The sequence below is a fragment of the Harpia harpyja genome, chromosome 15 (genome assembly GCF_026419915.1).
Source record: "Harpia harpyja isolate bHarHar1 chromosome 15, bHarHar1 primary haplotype, whole genome shotgun sequence".
In the NCBI taxonomy this organism is placed as follows: Eukaryota; Metazoa; Chordata; class Aves; order Accipitriformes; family Accipitridae; genus Harpia; species Harpia harpyja.
The window spans coordinates 29022686-29038413 of NC_068954.1; the positions used below are offsets into that span (position 1 = coordinate 29022686).

The window sequence follows — 15728 nt, forward strand, 5'->3', positions numbered from 1 at the left end:
CTAGTTTTAGTCTTGCATCTCCAATAAATTGACATAGCAACTCAGTTACCTTCATTTGACACCTTCATTTGGGGAAAGGAGGGTTAATTCTTGTCTCTGCTCCAGCACCTCAAAAGCCAAAGCTTACAGGGGTCTAAAACAGGCACAGGCCAAGCCCTCTGTCCACCGGAGCTCTTCCTTCCTAACCCAGACACCACACCTCAGTGGTCTCCCGTAACCCCCAACACATCTATTCTCCACGCACATGAGCAGCTATGCAAGGAGACAGGTTATAACCTCTCTCCAAAGCACCACTGAGTCAAAGGCACAGCTCTCTTCTGCCTCACACCTGCACACAAGGAGCAGGACCCATTCCACCCAACACTGAGTGTTTACAACACAGCTAGCTGGCTGCCAGCAAGGCACAAGAAACAGGTGCTTCCCAGGTTAGATGTCTTCATTAGGACAGGGTGGAGCTCCAAATGATTTTTTCCCCCAGCAAAAACAAACAAACACAAACATTTAGAAGGCACTGACTAAGCAAAGATGCTCCAGCAATTTGCATGAAGCTAACTGAAACTTATTACTATCATTGATTGCTAAAACCCCTTAAAACTATCATCAATTGCCTCAAGTTGCCTGGGAACTCCTCAAAGCCAGATACCAGTAGCTGCTGGATGGTTTTACAGCCCCTTGTCCTTCCTCTCATCCTGGCACCAGACCAGGTCCTGCTCAGCTCATTGCAGCAACCCCTCAGGCAAAGCAGACCCAGGTCCCAGCCCATGGTACGTACCTCTTCCCAGGCTGGGGCTGCCCCAGTGCAAGAACACAAAATCCCACCATCTTCAAGAGACCGGAGGACCTCTTTTCATCTCTACTGTATGGGGTGTTGCCCTTTATAACCTCATCAAGCCAATTAGGCTTCCCATCAAGCTAATTAGGCTTCCCAGGTGGAAGCCTTCCCAGGAGAGGAGTTGTCTCCCCCCCACCTTACTCCTCCCTGCCCAGTGGAGCTGGGGACTCAGCCCAGCCCATACTGGTTTCATGCCATTTAATTCCTTTTAAACATCAGATGAAAATCTCAATCAACTGCAGAGCAGGGTTTTGGCCTTAGCAGTCACTGAAAAACTGATGGAAACTGAGGCAAATGCAGCTTAAACACTGGGGAAGAAAGCTCCCCACCATCTGCATGCAGCCTTCTTCCCAGGCTTGGTTGCATCTGAGTCCTTGCTCTTCTTCTGCCTCAGTTTCCCTATAAAGAAGAGCAGAACTTACCTCCTTTGTAAAACCCTCTGACATCTGTGGACAGAACTGCATTGCCAGTGACCTCAGTCCTGTTATTACAATAACACATGTCCAACCTTGCATCCCCATGTTTGCAGCTGGTGGTACAGCAGTGCCGCAGGGGTAGGTGGATGGAGCAAAGTGACCGCATCCTGCAACGCAGCCCGCAAGGAAATACCAGGGATGGTCAGCAGGTACACAGCATTCAGCTGGGGCACTTAACTGGAGAGAGAAAATCAGGACAGCATACTAGGAGGGGAGAAATACAGAGGCCAAGAGCAAGCAGAGATGGCAAAAACACTCAAAGAAGTATTGCTTAAAGAATTAGATGAAAGCTTGCAAAGTATGCTTACATAAGTATTATAAAGTATAATTACTGTGCATTTACACTGCAGAGAGCAAGAGGCAGAAGGTGAAGTGCTCTGTGCCTTGGCAGGAATAGCTGGGCTTTACACCTGCATGGAAACCAGCAACGCTGTAAGAAGGAAAAAAAGCAATTTCACTGCTTTTATGCGCTCAGGAAGCAGCAAGATCTCCTTGTAGAGCTGGCTTAGAAAGAGGACATACTACTGACCACCCAAATGAAATCAATTGGGCATCTTTAATGCCTGTGACTAAAGTGCATGCATGGAGCGACCTCCGCAGCCATTAACATGCTCTCACCAGGGCAGAGCTATTAAGATGTTTAACTGACATGATAATAACTAAGGGCTTTGAGATGTTTCAGTGACGAAAGCAACAGGTACGGTTATGGAGCTGTACTGTGGAAGGCTGAAACTACACAGCTGAGTATAGAAAGATGGATGTGCTCCTGACTGTGTAGTATTACCTGCCTAAATTGTAACAGGAGGGAAAATGGGGCTGTGATGTCTTGCCCTTACCCTGCCCCAAAGCATGAACAGAATAGCGTCCCTGAGATGGCACCAGATGGGTCAAAGCACTTGCCCATTCAAGGAGAAATCGCCCTCTGCAGTTGTCTTTTGCTCTCTGCTGGGCTCCATCATTCCCTCAACTCACATTTGCAAAGCTAAACGACCTCTAACTTTCCCTAAATTCTTTGAGCCCAAATTCACAGCTCCTCCATGAACCACAGCAGCTTGCCGGTTCACTCCCACATCCAGACCAGCACGTTCCTGGCCCTGCACCAACATGAACATGCTTTGTCTCTGTTCGATTTTACACCCATTTCAGATGCTTGTTATTCTTCTTAGTCACAGCTGCAAAACAGGGAGGCCAAAAAATACTGCTTTGTGGGTTGTTTGATGGCTTTTTCTACCTTTTAATACCTCTGAGACCTGCATCCTCCCATCATCGTTCTTTTTTGCCTCTGTTCTCTCCAGCAGTGACATCCTGCCCGCCAGCACGGAAAGCTCAGCTGCTGTTCAGAAAAGCAGTGGGAGGCAAAGTCTGGCACCCCAGGAGCCTCAGCCCAAGCGACGAGAGCTGGGTGATGGCTCTGCCTGCTGAAAAGCGGGCATCAGCACCGAAAGCAGCTCACACGCTGCTCAGTCTGGCAGCGGTAGTGCTCCATGGTGGAGGGCTCTGGAGCTGCGTTTCTCTGGGTCACGTCTGTCTCCTTTCTCTGGAAGTGCAAAAATCTCCTCCATTGCAAAGCTGCTTCTGAAGCTGAATTATTTCTCCTGAATCCAACTTGCAGAAATTGCACTCAACAGGAGACTTGCAATACACCTGCTTTTACACTAATTCAGGGCACTTCGCCTTTGTAAGATCAGCATCCCCTCTGAAGCAGAAAAATTAAATTTTAACCAGCTCCACTTATGACCCCAGACTGAGCCAAGACCAGATCCAAAGAACGAGCAGAAAGCACAAAGGGCATCCATCTGCATGGACTCACAAAGATATTTCACGGCATTTCCTGGAGCATGCAGATGCCCTTTTCCCCATCATCAGTGTGCAGTGCATGTGGTTTTGCTAATGCGGAAAAGCTGCAGCCACGCAGATTGCAAGTGCCCCTTCCCAGGTCAGTGCTGCATGCCTCACACCTGAAAATTCAAGAAGCAGCAGTGGAGCCCTGCTAATCTCTTGTAATGCTAAGAGAGACCCACAATTCATCGCGACAGCAAACAGTGGCACCTCCTGCCAAAAACATCTGGGCGACGTCTATCAGCTTTTCGTTTCATTTAACTTCAGGGGAATTTTTTCATTTTACCCTTTGGCCATGGCATAAAAGCGGTGAGCTGGGTGTGCCAGGCCGCTGATAACACTGCTCTGCTGGGCACCCTGGCTTCCTCCCCTCCCTGCCATTAGTGCCGCACCTGCAGTAAAACCACGCACAGGCTCAGCACTGTGCTTGCTCAGGCATGAGGTGCTGGGCTGTGTTTGGGTACTGGAGCGATGGGGCCTGGGTAGCGCACGGGTGGGTAAAGCATCCTTCAAGGCACTGGCAGCCTTGTCGCCATCCTCACCCTGGAGGAAACAGCTTTTCTCAGTGACTACAAAATCTCTGCCTGGTCCCATCCCCACTGGGGTGATGCTTTCTACAACAGCAGCTCCAGCAAGGGCTCGCAATGCATCTGCACCATGGCCCTACAAGGAGAATGGGAGCAAGCACAAACCGCCCTGGGGTAAGCCCGTCTCACCCCACGCTGCCCCAAAAGGAGCAGGAATGAGTTGTCCATATGCAGCAAGGCCCAGATTCACCTCTCCAAGCTTTGGCCATCTGCAAGAGAGGTGTCTCCTCCAATGTTTAGCTCCTCTCAGCTCAGCAGAGGAAGATGGTGCTCAGAGAGGGATTGGTCTCAGTCAGTTTGAGTCCTGATCAGGGACTGGGCTGAAGCCAAGCGCTTGAACAAAACCAGTCCCATCATCCCATTGCCCAGACTCAGTGCAAAGCAGGTGGGTAAAATTCACGCAGGAATGAAAGACTGTGCAGGCAGCAAACCCTAAATCCTGACCCTGACCGCAGCGTAGCACTGCTCCAGGGGACACAGCCGTGCGCAGGCTCTGGAGACAGGAGGATGGTGATAACATTGGATGTTCTCCAGAGCTCCTGAGTATCCAGGGCAGCCCAGACAAGGAACTCTGCTGGGACTGAAGAAGCATGCAATAGAGAAACTTTATTAATGGCCTCATGACAAGGTCTCAGACCACAAAGGCATAAAACGTCAATGAAAGATACACTGCTAGGACATGGCTGAGCATGCAATACAACAGTTCTGTGCAGTTTCTTTGAGTTATTTATCTAACAATTCTTCCTACTGCAGTAATGACCTAACCATTTTCCCTGGCATGTTTAAGTTGAAGACACATTTTGGCAGGAACAAGTAGTTATTGTAATGTTGCATCAACAAAACACGCTTTTTCCCTAGCTGTAGTAAAGACACCAGATATCACTAGATACACTTTGAAATATAGGATGGTAAACAGAGACACCCAAGGATGGGGAATGTTATCTCCCATTTTAGTTTGCTACTTATAATTTTAAGCAACTTCATATCCCTTAAGCTTTGGGCTTCTATTAAGGAGAGGGAATGGGTGGGGGAGCTTGTTTACGAGTTACTTCGCTATAAAGAACCTGAATATGTCTGCATCGCCTTCGGTAAGAAATCAGCTCATTCAGAGGAGAATTGCTGAATTCAATTTCTGAGCCCATTTCCAAAGAAAATAAGGAGAAACCCAAAACAGTTTCACTGTCTTCTTCTTGGTATACTTTAAGAATACAAACCCAGGCTGAAATGTTAACAAGGGTTGGCATTTTCTGAGGAGCCTAAGGGAATAAAATCTTCCAAATCTTATTAAGAGGGAGATAATCTTCTGGTCTCTTTCGCAAAACCACAGCAGAAATGTGGAATAACTTGCCACTCAAATGATTGCTTTGCCCTTCAAAGGGTGAAATCCAGCCCTGAGCAGGGGGTACCAAGCACACAAGTAACAAAAGCGTTATCCCGCCTGCTTCACTGGATAAATTTCACCCTACAGGCTTGAACCTGCTCTCAGTGGAATGGTTCCCACTAAGTTCAACAGTGCAGGATCATGCCTTAGGCATTATGTGGCAGGGTCAGGTACTCTGGTATGTCTTATTCCAATTCATTCATTACTGCAGAAATTTTGCAGCCAATTTGTCCTATAAAAGGAAGGCAGCAAGACTTTTCTTTCTATGGTTTCCCTCCTCCCATGTAATGGATACCGTTGATCTCCGTTCCTGTAGTTACTTCCTGATGCTTCTCCTGCTGGACGAGGTTGTGGTCACGGTGTGGGATTTGGAGCCACCCCCAGAGGAGAGGCCGAGCACCCCGCTGCCCATGTCTGCTTGCAGGCTAAAGCCTCCTCCACTTCTTCCTCCCAGAAATCCACTGGAACTGGCATAGACACCTCCACCGCTGGAGCTGACCACGGCTGTGGCACAGAGAGAAGCAAACCAAACGTAAACGCCAGGGAACTTCAAACCCAGTTTGGCACTCTCACAAAAAGGGCATTTTTAAATTGCAGCAACCAGATGAAAACTCTCTGTGATCTCCTGCAAAACGCAAGGCCTGGGACACTAATCTCTTGTTACATTTTGGCCCAGAGCATTTATTCTCTGTGCCAAGCCAGATACATGCGAGGGCTGAGCAGTCCATCCCCTTCTCCATTGTTCAGTCTGGCTCAGGACCTCCTGCAGCATGGAGAACCCCATACCATAAACACATTCAGCTCATCTCTTGGTGCACCAAAGAGGCTGTGGGCATGTAGTTCACCAGCTATCAGTGGCAATTAAGTGAATGAAAAGTAGAGCCACTGGTTTAGAGCTGTGGACAGCGTCTCCAAGATGCCAGCATCTGCCCAATGTCCAGGCAAGGTGAATATGCAATGCTTCCCAAGTTGGAAAGACACCCTCTACCATCACCTTTGCACTAACTTCCAGTCCAGGCAATGCCCTTTCTCATTAGTACATTTTTCTCCATGCAAAAATGGGAGGAAAGAAAGATCAATATTCCCCCAAGTTAAATTTCATACAGATGAGTTAGAGCTGAAGTCTGCCATGGAGCCAGCAGCACTATCAATTGTCTCAGTGGGGGTCTCATTTAAGAAGGGGGCTATGTGGGTTGCAGAAACTAAGGCAGGACACTATGAGGCTCCTGCATGCAGGCCCAGCTGGTCCCCACCTGCATTTTCTATAGGCACACGGCTATGTGTAACTATTATAAATCATAAAATCAACTCACAGATGTTGACGTTGCCAACTCCATCACCAGCCAACCTGTTGGAGAAGAAAAACACAAAGGCAAAAAGGAAGAGGACATGTTAGACTCTGCATTACTCAGTGTTCCCCCAGGGCCTCAGTGCTGAGGATGAAGACAATGGCAGTGAGTTATTACCACTGTTGTAAATAATTCAGACAACATAAGTGTGCCATCCAGCGCTTTGTTCTGGCCCTACATTTACAAGTTCTGTTATCACCTGCAGGGGGGCTGAAAGAGCACAGGAGCTCTGTCCTAATTCCACGGGGATTTAAGCCACTTGGAAATTTTCTGCTACAGCATCAAATGTATGATGGAAAACAACTTTTTTCTTCTTTGCATATTTTCACCAAAAGTATCAAATTTTCCCCAGAACTTGCCAGTTTGGCTCTTCAGCCAAAGCATTTTCAGGACCAAAAATAAGTTTAAAATGCAAGGTTTTCTCTTCTGTATTTCCCTGCAGAAGTTGGAATCGGGCCCTCATAAGGTGCCCAAGCGATGGGAACAAAGGGCTGGACCCTTCCTCATGTAAAACACACAGGCTGCACCCACCTGCTCTCCTCTCCCTCCAGCAGCTTCCTGTAGGTCGCGATCTCAATGTCCAGGGCCAGCTTGACGTTCATGAGCTCCTGGTACTCGCGGAGCTGCCGGGCCATGTCCTGCTTCGCCTTCTGCAGGGCTGCCTCCAACTCCTCCAGCTTTGCCTTGGCATCTTTGACAGCCAACTCACCACGTTCCTCAGCTTCAGCAATGGCTGCCTCCAGCTTGACACGCTGCAGGGACAGAGCAGAGCACATCAGTGGGAATCTCAGCTCCTTGGTGGAAGACACTACTGCCCATGGACTTCTGACATTTACCGGCCAGACAATCTCTGTGTCTCTGTAGAGCCCTAGAGCCATCTGCTCAACTTAGATCCCTACAGTTTTATGCCCACACATTTTTTTGGGCACTGGGCAGAGATCAGCCTGCAAAGGAAGCTCATCTCATCCCAAGATACGTTCTTCCGAAAGGCAGACCCTACTTCTCTCCACTGCCTACATTTTTGGAAGACTTTCTTCAGGTAATCCTCAGCTTCTTAAGCTCACCCACACCACACACAACAGGGCAACACTTAGGGTTAATGCAGGCTCAAGTTTTCTCTCCTATTATGCCCCAGAGCTTGTTCAGAGCCAGTTAGTCTCCAGCAAGCTTTGATGTGAGGCAAGCATGGACTCGAGCAGACCTGCAGTTAACAAATAATCCAGACCAATACCAAAAGCACCCCTGTGGGGCCACATCAAGCTGGCAGTCGCATCCTCAACTGTGCCCCCTGCACCTCCAAAAAAGCTCCATGTCTGGCAGGAAGGGCTCACAATGAACGGATGTGCTTTTTACTCTCATTCATTATTCAAGGGAGCTGCACCGGGTCAGCTCTTTGCTTGTAAGTGTGTGTTGAAGCCTCCCTGCCCTGAAACCAAATACACACAAATGGATGAATCACAATAGCTTATCTCCAGCTTTGAGCTCCTTGGTTATTCACAACCAGTTTTCAGCCCTGAACATGGTCTGAACCACTCAACTGGTCTGGCTTTCACCAGCGATTTGATAAAGTGGTAACAGTCCCTGGAGGAAGCAAACAGAACTCCCATACACCTGCAAAATTCTTTTATGTGCTCAAACATGGTGTTCCCTTCTGCAGAAAGGAAGTGGACAAAGATCCCAGAAGCAAGAGGGTACAAGGAATGTGTGTGGCTGGGAGAGAGGCCACACGCAGCCTTGCCCTTTGGAAAGGGCTCTGCATCACTCCCCTTCTGTACTCCCAGGCTGCTGGCAGACTTGTTCTCACCTATAGTTCAGCTGCCTCTCAGCATTTCATTGCTCACAACACACTTTCTCCCTCCAGCAGAACTGACGTCTTTTGAGGTGAGCATTGCAGCCACCCCCAAACTGCTTCTACAGATGATGTGTTACACCCAGATCCCTGGCACGCTTGTTGCTGCTAAATCCACTGCTCTGCAGCAGGAGAACAAGGGCAGCTCCTCACCTGGGCCTTTGCATTTTCGATTTCACCCTGCAGCCTCTGGATCATGCGGTTTATCTCTGTGATCTCATTCTTCATGTTGCGCAGATCATCTCCGTGTTTCCCAGCAGTGACCTGCAGTGCCTCGTACTGTGACATAAAACAGTATAAGAGAAAAGGATGGAGTCAGACTGGCAGTCAATTAGCCAGCTAAAATCTCTCCCACTCATGACACACAGGATACATGTACTAGCAGAAGCTGTAACTGCCTTTATCTCTCCCATAACTCACCTTGCTTTGGTACCAGGACTCGGCCTCCGCCCGGCTCCTGTTGGCAATCTCCTCATATTGGGCTTTGACCTCTGCAATGATGCTGTCCAGGTCCAGGTTTCGACTGTTATCCATAGACAGCACCACAGAGGTGTCAGAGATCTGGGCCTGCAGCTCCTTAAGTTCCTGCCAGTTGCATTAAAAACAATACCATTAATCACTGACTTTTAAGGGCCTCTCTTTTGGAAGCCAATTAAAGAGAAAATCTGAGAAGAAAAGGGAAAGGGAGGCAGATAAGAATTCAATCAAAACATTAAGTAATTAGAAGGAAACCAGCTGAATCACATCAACCTTGCAAAGCACAAAGTAACAAACAACAGCAGAAATTAAGTTACTTCTTATCACCCACATTTTGACAGCAAGGTTAGTTTACCCCACTCCTGAGATAAGAACCCAGCATGAAATGCTAGTCCTAGAAGCTTGAGCATCAGCTTCACAACAAAGCGAGGGCCAAATTCCACCATCTCACCCAAGGATCCAAGTGTCCAGTTCAATCAAACTCTTATCTTGCAAATAATGGGTAAGGTAGAGGTGTCTTAGACAGGGAGCTTTCCTTTCTTTCTCTCACACAGCACACAAACACACAAGCACACACCAGCACTACAGCACTGGCTATAATACACTGGTTTTCCTTGTTTTCACGCTAACAGCATCAAAAAAATAATACATATCCTGGCTACATTCGCAATAAATCCATCTCACATCCCAGATAGGGAGAAGTCACTGTGACAATTCACAGGATGTGCGCTTTACTTGCAGGCTTATTTCTGCTTAGACAAGGGAAGACTCCATGTCTCCATCGCCTTTTTTGTCTCTGGAAACAGCACGTTAATTTTCTCAGTCACCATTCTCTGTTCTTCACCCACTGGTGGAGCTACACTGCAGCACCCACAAGAAGCAGAAAGGACCTTACCGCTTCATAGAGAGACCTCAGGAAGTTAATCTCATCTGTCAGCGCATCCACCTTGGCCTCCAGCTCCACTTTGTTCATGTATGCGGCATCCACATCCTAAAAAAGTGATAATCCATTGAGATTGCCATAGCTTTGATGACTAAGTCCACCCAGCCTTTGATGGCTTCAAAAGCAGCCATAAACCCATCAAGTTCCCCAAGCTGTCTGCTCTCCATGTCCGTCTGCTCAATGACCCACCATGTCCTAAAAATTATCTACCAGTGTACTAAATATTGCTGGTGTGCAGGATCCCATATGTTCTGTAGGGTCCCCTGGACCTGTGTTTGCAAGTCCACTGTCAGTGTGGACAGTCAGGGAAGGCCTTAGGAAATGTCCCAAAGACAGACATAGCCATAATCTATGATATCCATGGGACCTGGCACTCCTTCCCAGCTTCCTACAGAGACTTCAGTGCCTACACTGAGGCAGCCTTTAGGCAGAAATGAGAGCTGTAATTCTTCACCTGCAGGTCTCTAGGCACAGCTGTAGCAAAGAGAGTGTAGGGGCAAAAGGGGGAGAAGGGCTGCAAACGTATATGATCAGCCTCAGGTAACATCCACGGCACGCACCTTCTTGAGCACCACAAACTCATTTTCCGCTGCAGTGCGCTTGTTGATTTCATCTTCATATCTGCCAGAAAAAAGGGGATTGGTGTGAAGTTAGAGCCTGGGTTAAAGGAAAAAACATCACAGATAAGAGTTACCCTGATTCCCTTCTCTCCCCCTCCATTTCTCTCTGTGAACTGCTGCAGCAAAGCCTATGACTTCCCCAAGCAAGCCAGCCACAGGCAGAAGAGGTTTGCTGTATCACTGCTGCATGTGTAGTATTTGCACAAGAGGTACCAGCTGTATTCCACAGTTCCAGTTCCAGTCTCACCCAGGGTTTGGACGAGCTGATGCCTGAAAGCTGTTCTGCTCCACGCTGCCATGACCACTAATCTGGAAAGCCTTTCTCACGAAGGCCTTCCCACATTCATCAAAATTCACTGCACTTAAGAAGATTTCTGCTCCTTATCCTCAGTCATGGACAGCTGCAAGATGGCAGCCTATGTCCTGAGGGTCTCAGCTTTTTCACTTGCCCCTTGAGAGAGCAAGTACAAATGCAGAAGAGATGCAAGCAGATTCAACAAATTCCTCTATGCTGATCAAAGCACCTGCTAATGTTACTTTCACTGTGCACTTCCTTATTACAGACATTTGAGAACATTTTGCTGGTGTCAATCGCCCGCCACTGTACTGGCAAGAGCCAAGTATAATTATTCTCATTCCGCACAGAGTCGCTATGCTTCAAAGTCACACAAACTTCTAATATTGGCTACATCCCTTCGTTAGGTGTTCACCTTTAGATGTAATGAGCTAGATCCTCAGCAGATAAAAATCATGCTCTGTTGACTTTACGGGAGTTCACTGATTTGTACCACTTGCAAGCCTGGATCTCAGAGCCTGCCTTATACCATTCTACGTACAGCCAACCTGCTGAAACAAACAGCAAGAATCTGCTATACGAATCCTGAAAGTCATCCAAGGAACAGAGCAGGAACCACCTTCTCTGGCTGTTTCAGAATTGCTGTTGCCAAAATTAGAACACTGGTCTATTTATTTACACAGTCCCTGCATGGCTAGCACTGTAATCTGCCTTCCGAAGTGCGAGCTACTTCACTTTCAACGGCCTTCATGTACCTCCCCTTCTGCTCCACACTGGAAGCTTGCCCATCCACACTAGCCGAAATGGACATTGTCCCTTTCGAGGTCAGTGATCTGCATCTGTTACTATTGCAGAGTAATATATGACCTGGAAATTACATGACCATGCCGCATACGCACGGCCTGCAGTGCAGAATGGATAATCAGAGATAGGTAAAAAGGCTGAACTATTCTAGAATGGTTTGTCAAATTCCTCATTTCCTGGGGGAAGCTCCACCAAGCTGGTCAACGAACTGACAAATCATTCAATATTCTCCATTAACTCCCAAAGCGCCTCAGGAAGCCCAATGCACTATCACACCTTGGCATGCCCTGCACCAAGGATAGCATGAATACAGTCTGCTCCTGCACTTGCTTACTTTGAACCACACCCTTAGTCAATGCAGTTACTGAATAAGGGACCGAATCTCAACCCCTGGAGCCTTGTGCATATAAATCTCCTCCCCTACCCCAGGTATAAATGGAAAATTACTGTGTAAATTGGACATATTGAAAAAGTGGCAACAGACACATAAAGAGCTAGTCATGTTTTAGGTATTCTACTTAGAAGATGAGATTTTCTTCATATAAATGGGGAGAAGCAGGTTCTGAACTCCAGTTACTCCATCCTCACTCCCTCTGCTGCACTAGCATCTTAGGCTCCTAATTCCTGCTTCCCTTCTCTTAGCACATACAGGGTTTGGTTTTACATGGATCTGTAAGCTGGAGGAATAAATATGCACCTGTGCACCTTGCATTCATGTGACATGCAACTAAAATTAGGGCCATAATTCCTCTGGGTGCAAACCAGCTCCTTGCTGCTGCCTTGCAGAGATGCAAAGTACAGCTGTGAATGAGCATGGGGTGGAAATAACTGAGCAGGGTTGGGGAAAACATCATCCCCATGCACCTCCTTGGGAATCACTGGCTATTGACCTTCCCTAAACACACCCTGTGGATTATTAGATCTGTTTGTTTTCAGTTCTGGCTTGATCCAGTATGCCAGCTCCCTCTTTTCTTTCCCCCCCCCCCCCCCCTTTTTTTAATTAAAGGCATTCCCCTGTACAGTTGGGTTGGGCACAGGCTGGGACAAAGGCTACTTTCTTCATGGGACTCCTCCCAGGTGACACGATTTGGACTGAAAAGTCACTTACAAATTGCAGATGACCTGCTCCATTACCTACCCACAAAACAAGCAGCAGTTCACCCGCTGCCTGCCAACCCGCTGAGCTCCCATGGGGTTCCTAAGGACCCGAACTGGCACGTCCAACCCAAAGTATGAAGCCATCCCTGAGAAGGCTCCAAAGCAAAGCCAAGAGGATGGAGCCACTGAAGACCATGTAGGAACAAGGTGCCAGGAACAACAAGCGATCCAGGCAAGAAGAATTCAGGCAGCTTCCCTAGACTAGACACCTAACTCGTGGCTGGAAAAAAATGTCCCTCTCTAGCAGAAAAGCTGGGGACATCTCTGCCAGAATACTGACCAACCTGCCAGCTCAACTACACCATTAGATGGGAAGATTATACGTTACTTGGTCTTGAAATCCTCAACAAGATCCTGCATGTTCTTCAGTTCACCCTCCAAACGTGCTCTGTCATTCAACAACCCATCCAGCTGATGTCGCAGGTTGTTGATGTAGGTCTCAAACATAGGAGCAATGTTACTCCGGGTGGTCTTCTGGTCCTGGAGGAGGCTCCATTTGGTCTCCAGCATTTTGTTTTGCTGCTCCAGGAATCGGACCTGGAAAGCAACCAAGAGACATTTGTGAAAGCGGGAGGAAGGGGGAGCTGACACTACAGAGTTTGGATCCTGAGGGAAGGACAGGCTGTGGATGGTATTTGAAGAATTTAGATTGCTCATATGAAGCACCTAAACTCTGGAGGGTAATAAAGACCATGAGGGAGCACTGTTACTCTGAGGCTTGGCTTATGACTTTAAGGCTTTGTATGAATTAAAGATAAGCAGATTCTGCTTGCCTGACACTTGACAGAAGCCATCCACAGACCTCAAAGTCATCCAGTTACTCAAACTCCAGGTCTGGATTCCTTGCATTTTGAGGATGCCAAAGCTGAAGTTTACACAGGACATAGGATCAATTAGTGCAAGACAGTAAAGCCACAGAGGTACAGGGCAGTGCAAACAAACACAGCAAGCTCTTATTTATGTCAAGATATGTTCTACTGGCACGATTCCTCTCCACGAGGCCCCCTCCTCCCTGAATTTGGTGGTGGTGTGCTTGAGTGCAGATTTGCTTTTTAAAGCCTGTACCCACATGATGGGCAATACCAGCTGAATAAAGGGGGTACAAAGCTGGCCTAAGCAGGGCAAAACCCTTTACTCTCAGTAAATGCAAGCAGGGCTTTAATAAGAGTTATTGGATTGCAGCAGGCAAATCCTGAGCCCATTTGTGAATCCCTCACTGGGTTAAGCAAGCTTTGGGTCAGACCTGCTTTTAAAGCAGTGTCCACAGAGCTATCAGTCCTTCCAACACCTCACCTTGTCAATGAAGGAGGCGAATCTGTTGTTGAGTGTCTTGATTTGCTCCTTCTCCTCCTTGCGCACCCGCTGGATATTGGGGTCAATCTCCAGGTTCAGGGGCGTCAGGAGGCTCTGGTTGATGGTGACCTCCTGAATGCCCCCAGGGCTGAGCACCCCACCACATCCCATGCCTCTGTAGCCAAATCCAGAGTAAAAGCCGTAGGGCCTGCTAGGTCCGACGGAGTACTGCTTGATAGAGCCGAGGCTGCTGAGGCTGGAGCTGCCAAAGCCACCTGCCCTCCTTAAGCTGACACCTCGTCCTAGTCCATGGGTTAAGGAGACAGTGCTGACCCGCACTTGGCTGATCCCTGGGACAGCTGCAGAGCGAGAGCTGAAATTCAAAGACTTGGACATGGCTGCTCCAAGGGTGTTTTCAGTATCTCTCACCCTTCAAAAGCTCAGGGAAGCTGTGCTGGAGACCAGGGAAGTGAGTGAGTTCTCCTGACTGCTTCTCCTTTTATCCGTTAGAAAAGCTGGGCTTGGCCCAAGGGCAAGAGGGATCATTTTACTGCCTCGGAGATCTGGGTGTGCCTGGCTGCCTTCCCACCCTCCGTCAACCTGCTGAATTTGAGCAGGCGAGAAGGGAAGGGCCAGGGAAGGGACAGGACTCACCTGGCACCGTGTCCCCACGCTCAGATGTGGCTTTGTTCTGGACCACCCTTCGCCTCTGCCACATGTGCAGCCAAGGGACGTAAAGCATGGGCTCTTCTCAGCTCCCTTCACAGAGAGTTAGAACAGCACAGGTCCGAGCCCCATTTCCTCAAGGCTTCTCCATTCCTCCCCGCTTGCCTAAATGGATGTTGAAATGAGAAGAGGGGGAATATGCATTTATTTTTAACTCTATTGCAGAGCAGGTAGCTCCCCTGTGCAACAGCAGAAAGGAGATGAGGGGCCTCAGCTTAGTGCCAGGTCATGCCTAGTTTAATATAAACCAAAGCCAGCTGCAGCCTTGGCACACAGATCGTACTGTGCCAGCAGCACCCAGCAAGTCTGCGCCAGGCAGGGGAATGAGGGCGGCAGTTGGGAGATGCCGCATCTATCCCTGGACACCATGGTTTTGCTTTCTCTCTCCTGTTAGTGCTAAAATAAAGATGGTTTAGGTGGGTTGCACCCTGCACATGGAAATACCCAACATGCTAGTCCACACTCAAGAGGAGACAGGACAGGCTTCTGCTTAAATTTCTGGGTTCCTATGCAGAAGAGGCAGAGACAAAAATTAGTTTTATGGGCTTTCTGCATTTTCAAATAGCCTTAAAGGGACAGGTCTCTACTATCAGGTTGTAAATCCTCCATGAGAACTTCAAAGTTTGGCCTGAATCTGTCACCCTTCAGCTCTTCCCCTCATCAGGACAGCAAGATAGCACTGGTTACATATTCTGGCCACAGCCTATTCAAAATATGTACTTCCTTCTTTGCGGGAAGAATACAAGTTGACTGGAGATCCCAGCTACTAAAAGGAAATTCTCTTTCTGAAGGAGGGAAAGGGGGAGATTGAGCCAGACAGACATATGAGGCAAGATTCTTCCCTGCCCTGCAAGCTGGCTCGGCTTCCACCAGCAAAAAAAAAAAATAATCCATTGAGTGTAAAGCAAACTTACATGTTACACACACCCAGCTACACTCGACCTGATGCCTGATGTAGACAGGCTAGGGTTCATTTCATCTGTACATAGCTAGCAACAAGGCAGAAGCCTCCAGCTGCTTTACATAGCTCCAGGTTCTTCCGAGTTCACAGAGAGAGACAGGCTGCTCTCCTGCAACTCCTCTGGGTTGGCTTGAGAAG

The 15728-nt window shown here is 48.1% G+C and overlaps 1 protein-coding gene across 3 annotated transcripts in view; it reads right to left on the reverse strand.

Annotated features, from left to right (window-relative positions):
• Positions 1-4328: 4328 nt before the first annotated feature.
• Positions 4329-15728, reverse strand: part of LOC128151697 (keratin, type II cytoskeletal cochleal-like) — a 58592-nt gene continuing 47192 nt past the window's right edge. For 2 of the 3 annotated variants that reach the window (XM_052809275.1, XM_052809276.1), the window contains 10 exons: positions 14558-14734; positions 13904-14262; positions 12939-13147; positions 10294-10354; positions 9686-9781; positions 8734-8898; positions 8467-8592; positions 6996-7216; positions 6429-6463; positions 4329-5619 (listed from right to left, as the gene is read on the reverse strand). In XM_052809275.1, coding sequence (XP_052665235.1) covers positions 5432-5619; positions 6429-6463; positions 6996-7216; positions 8467-8592; positions 8734-8898; positions 9686-9781; positions 10294-10354; positions 12939-13147; positions 13904-14262; positions 14558-14645 — 1548 coding nt within the window. In that variant the 5' untranslated portion in view covers positions 14646-14734 and the 3' untranslated portion in view covers positions 4329-5431. Of the gene's footprint in view, positions 5620-6428; positions 6464-6995; positions 7217-8466; positions 8593-8733; positions 8899-9685; positions 9782-10293; positions 10355-12938; positions 13148-13903; positions 14263-14557; positions 14749-15728 lie in introns of those variants that run through there. The other variant, XM_052809277.1, reaches the window with a different exon arrangement.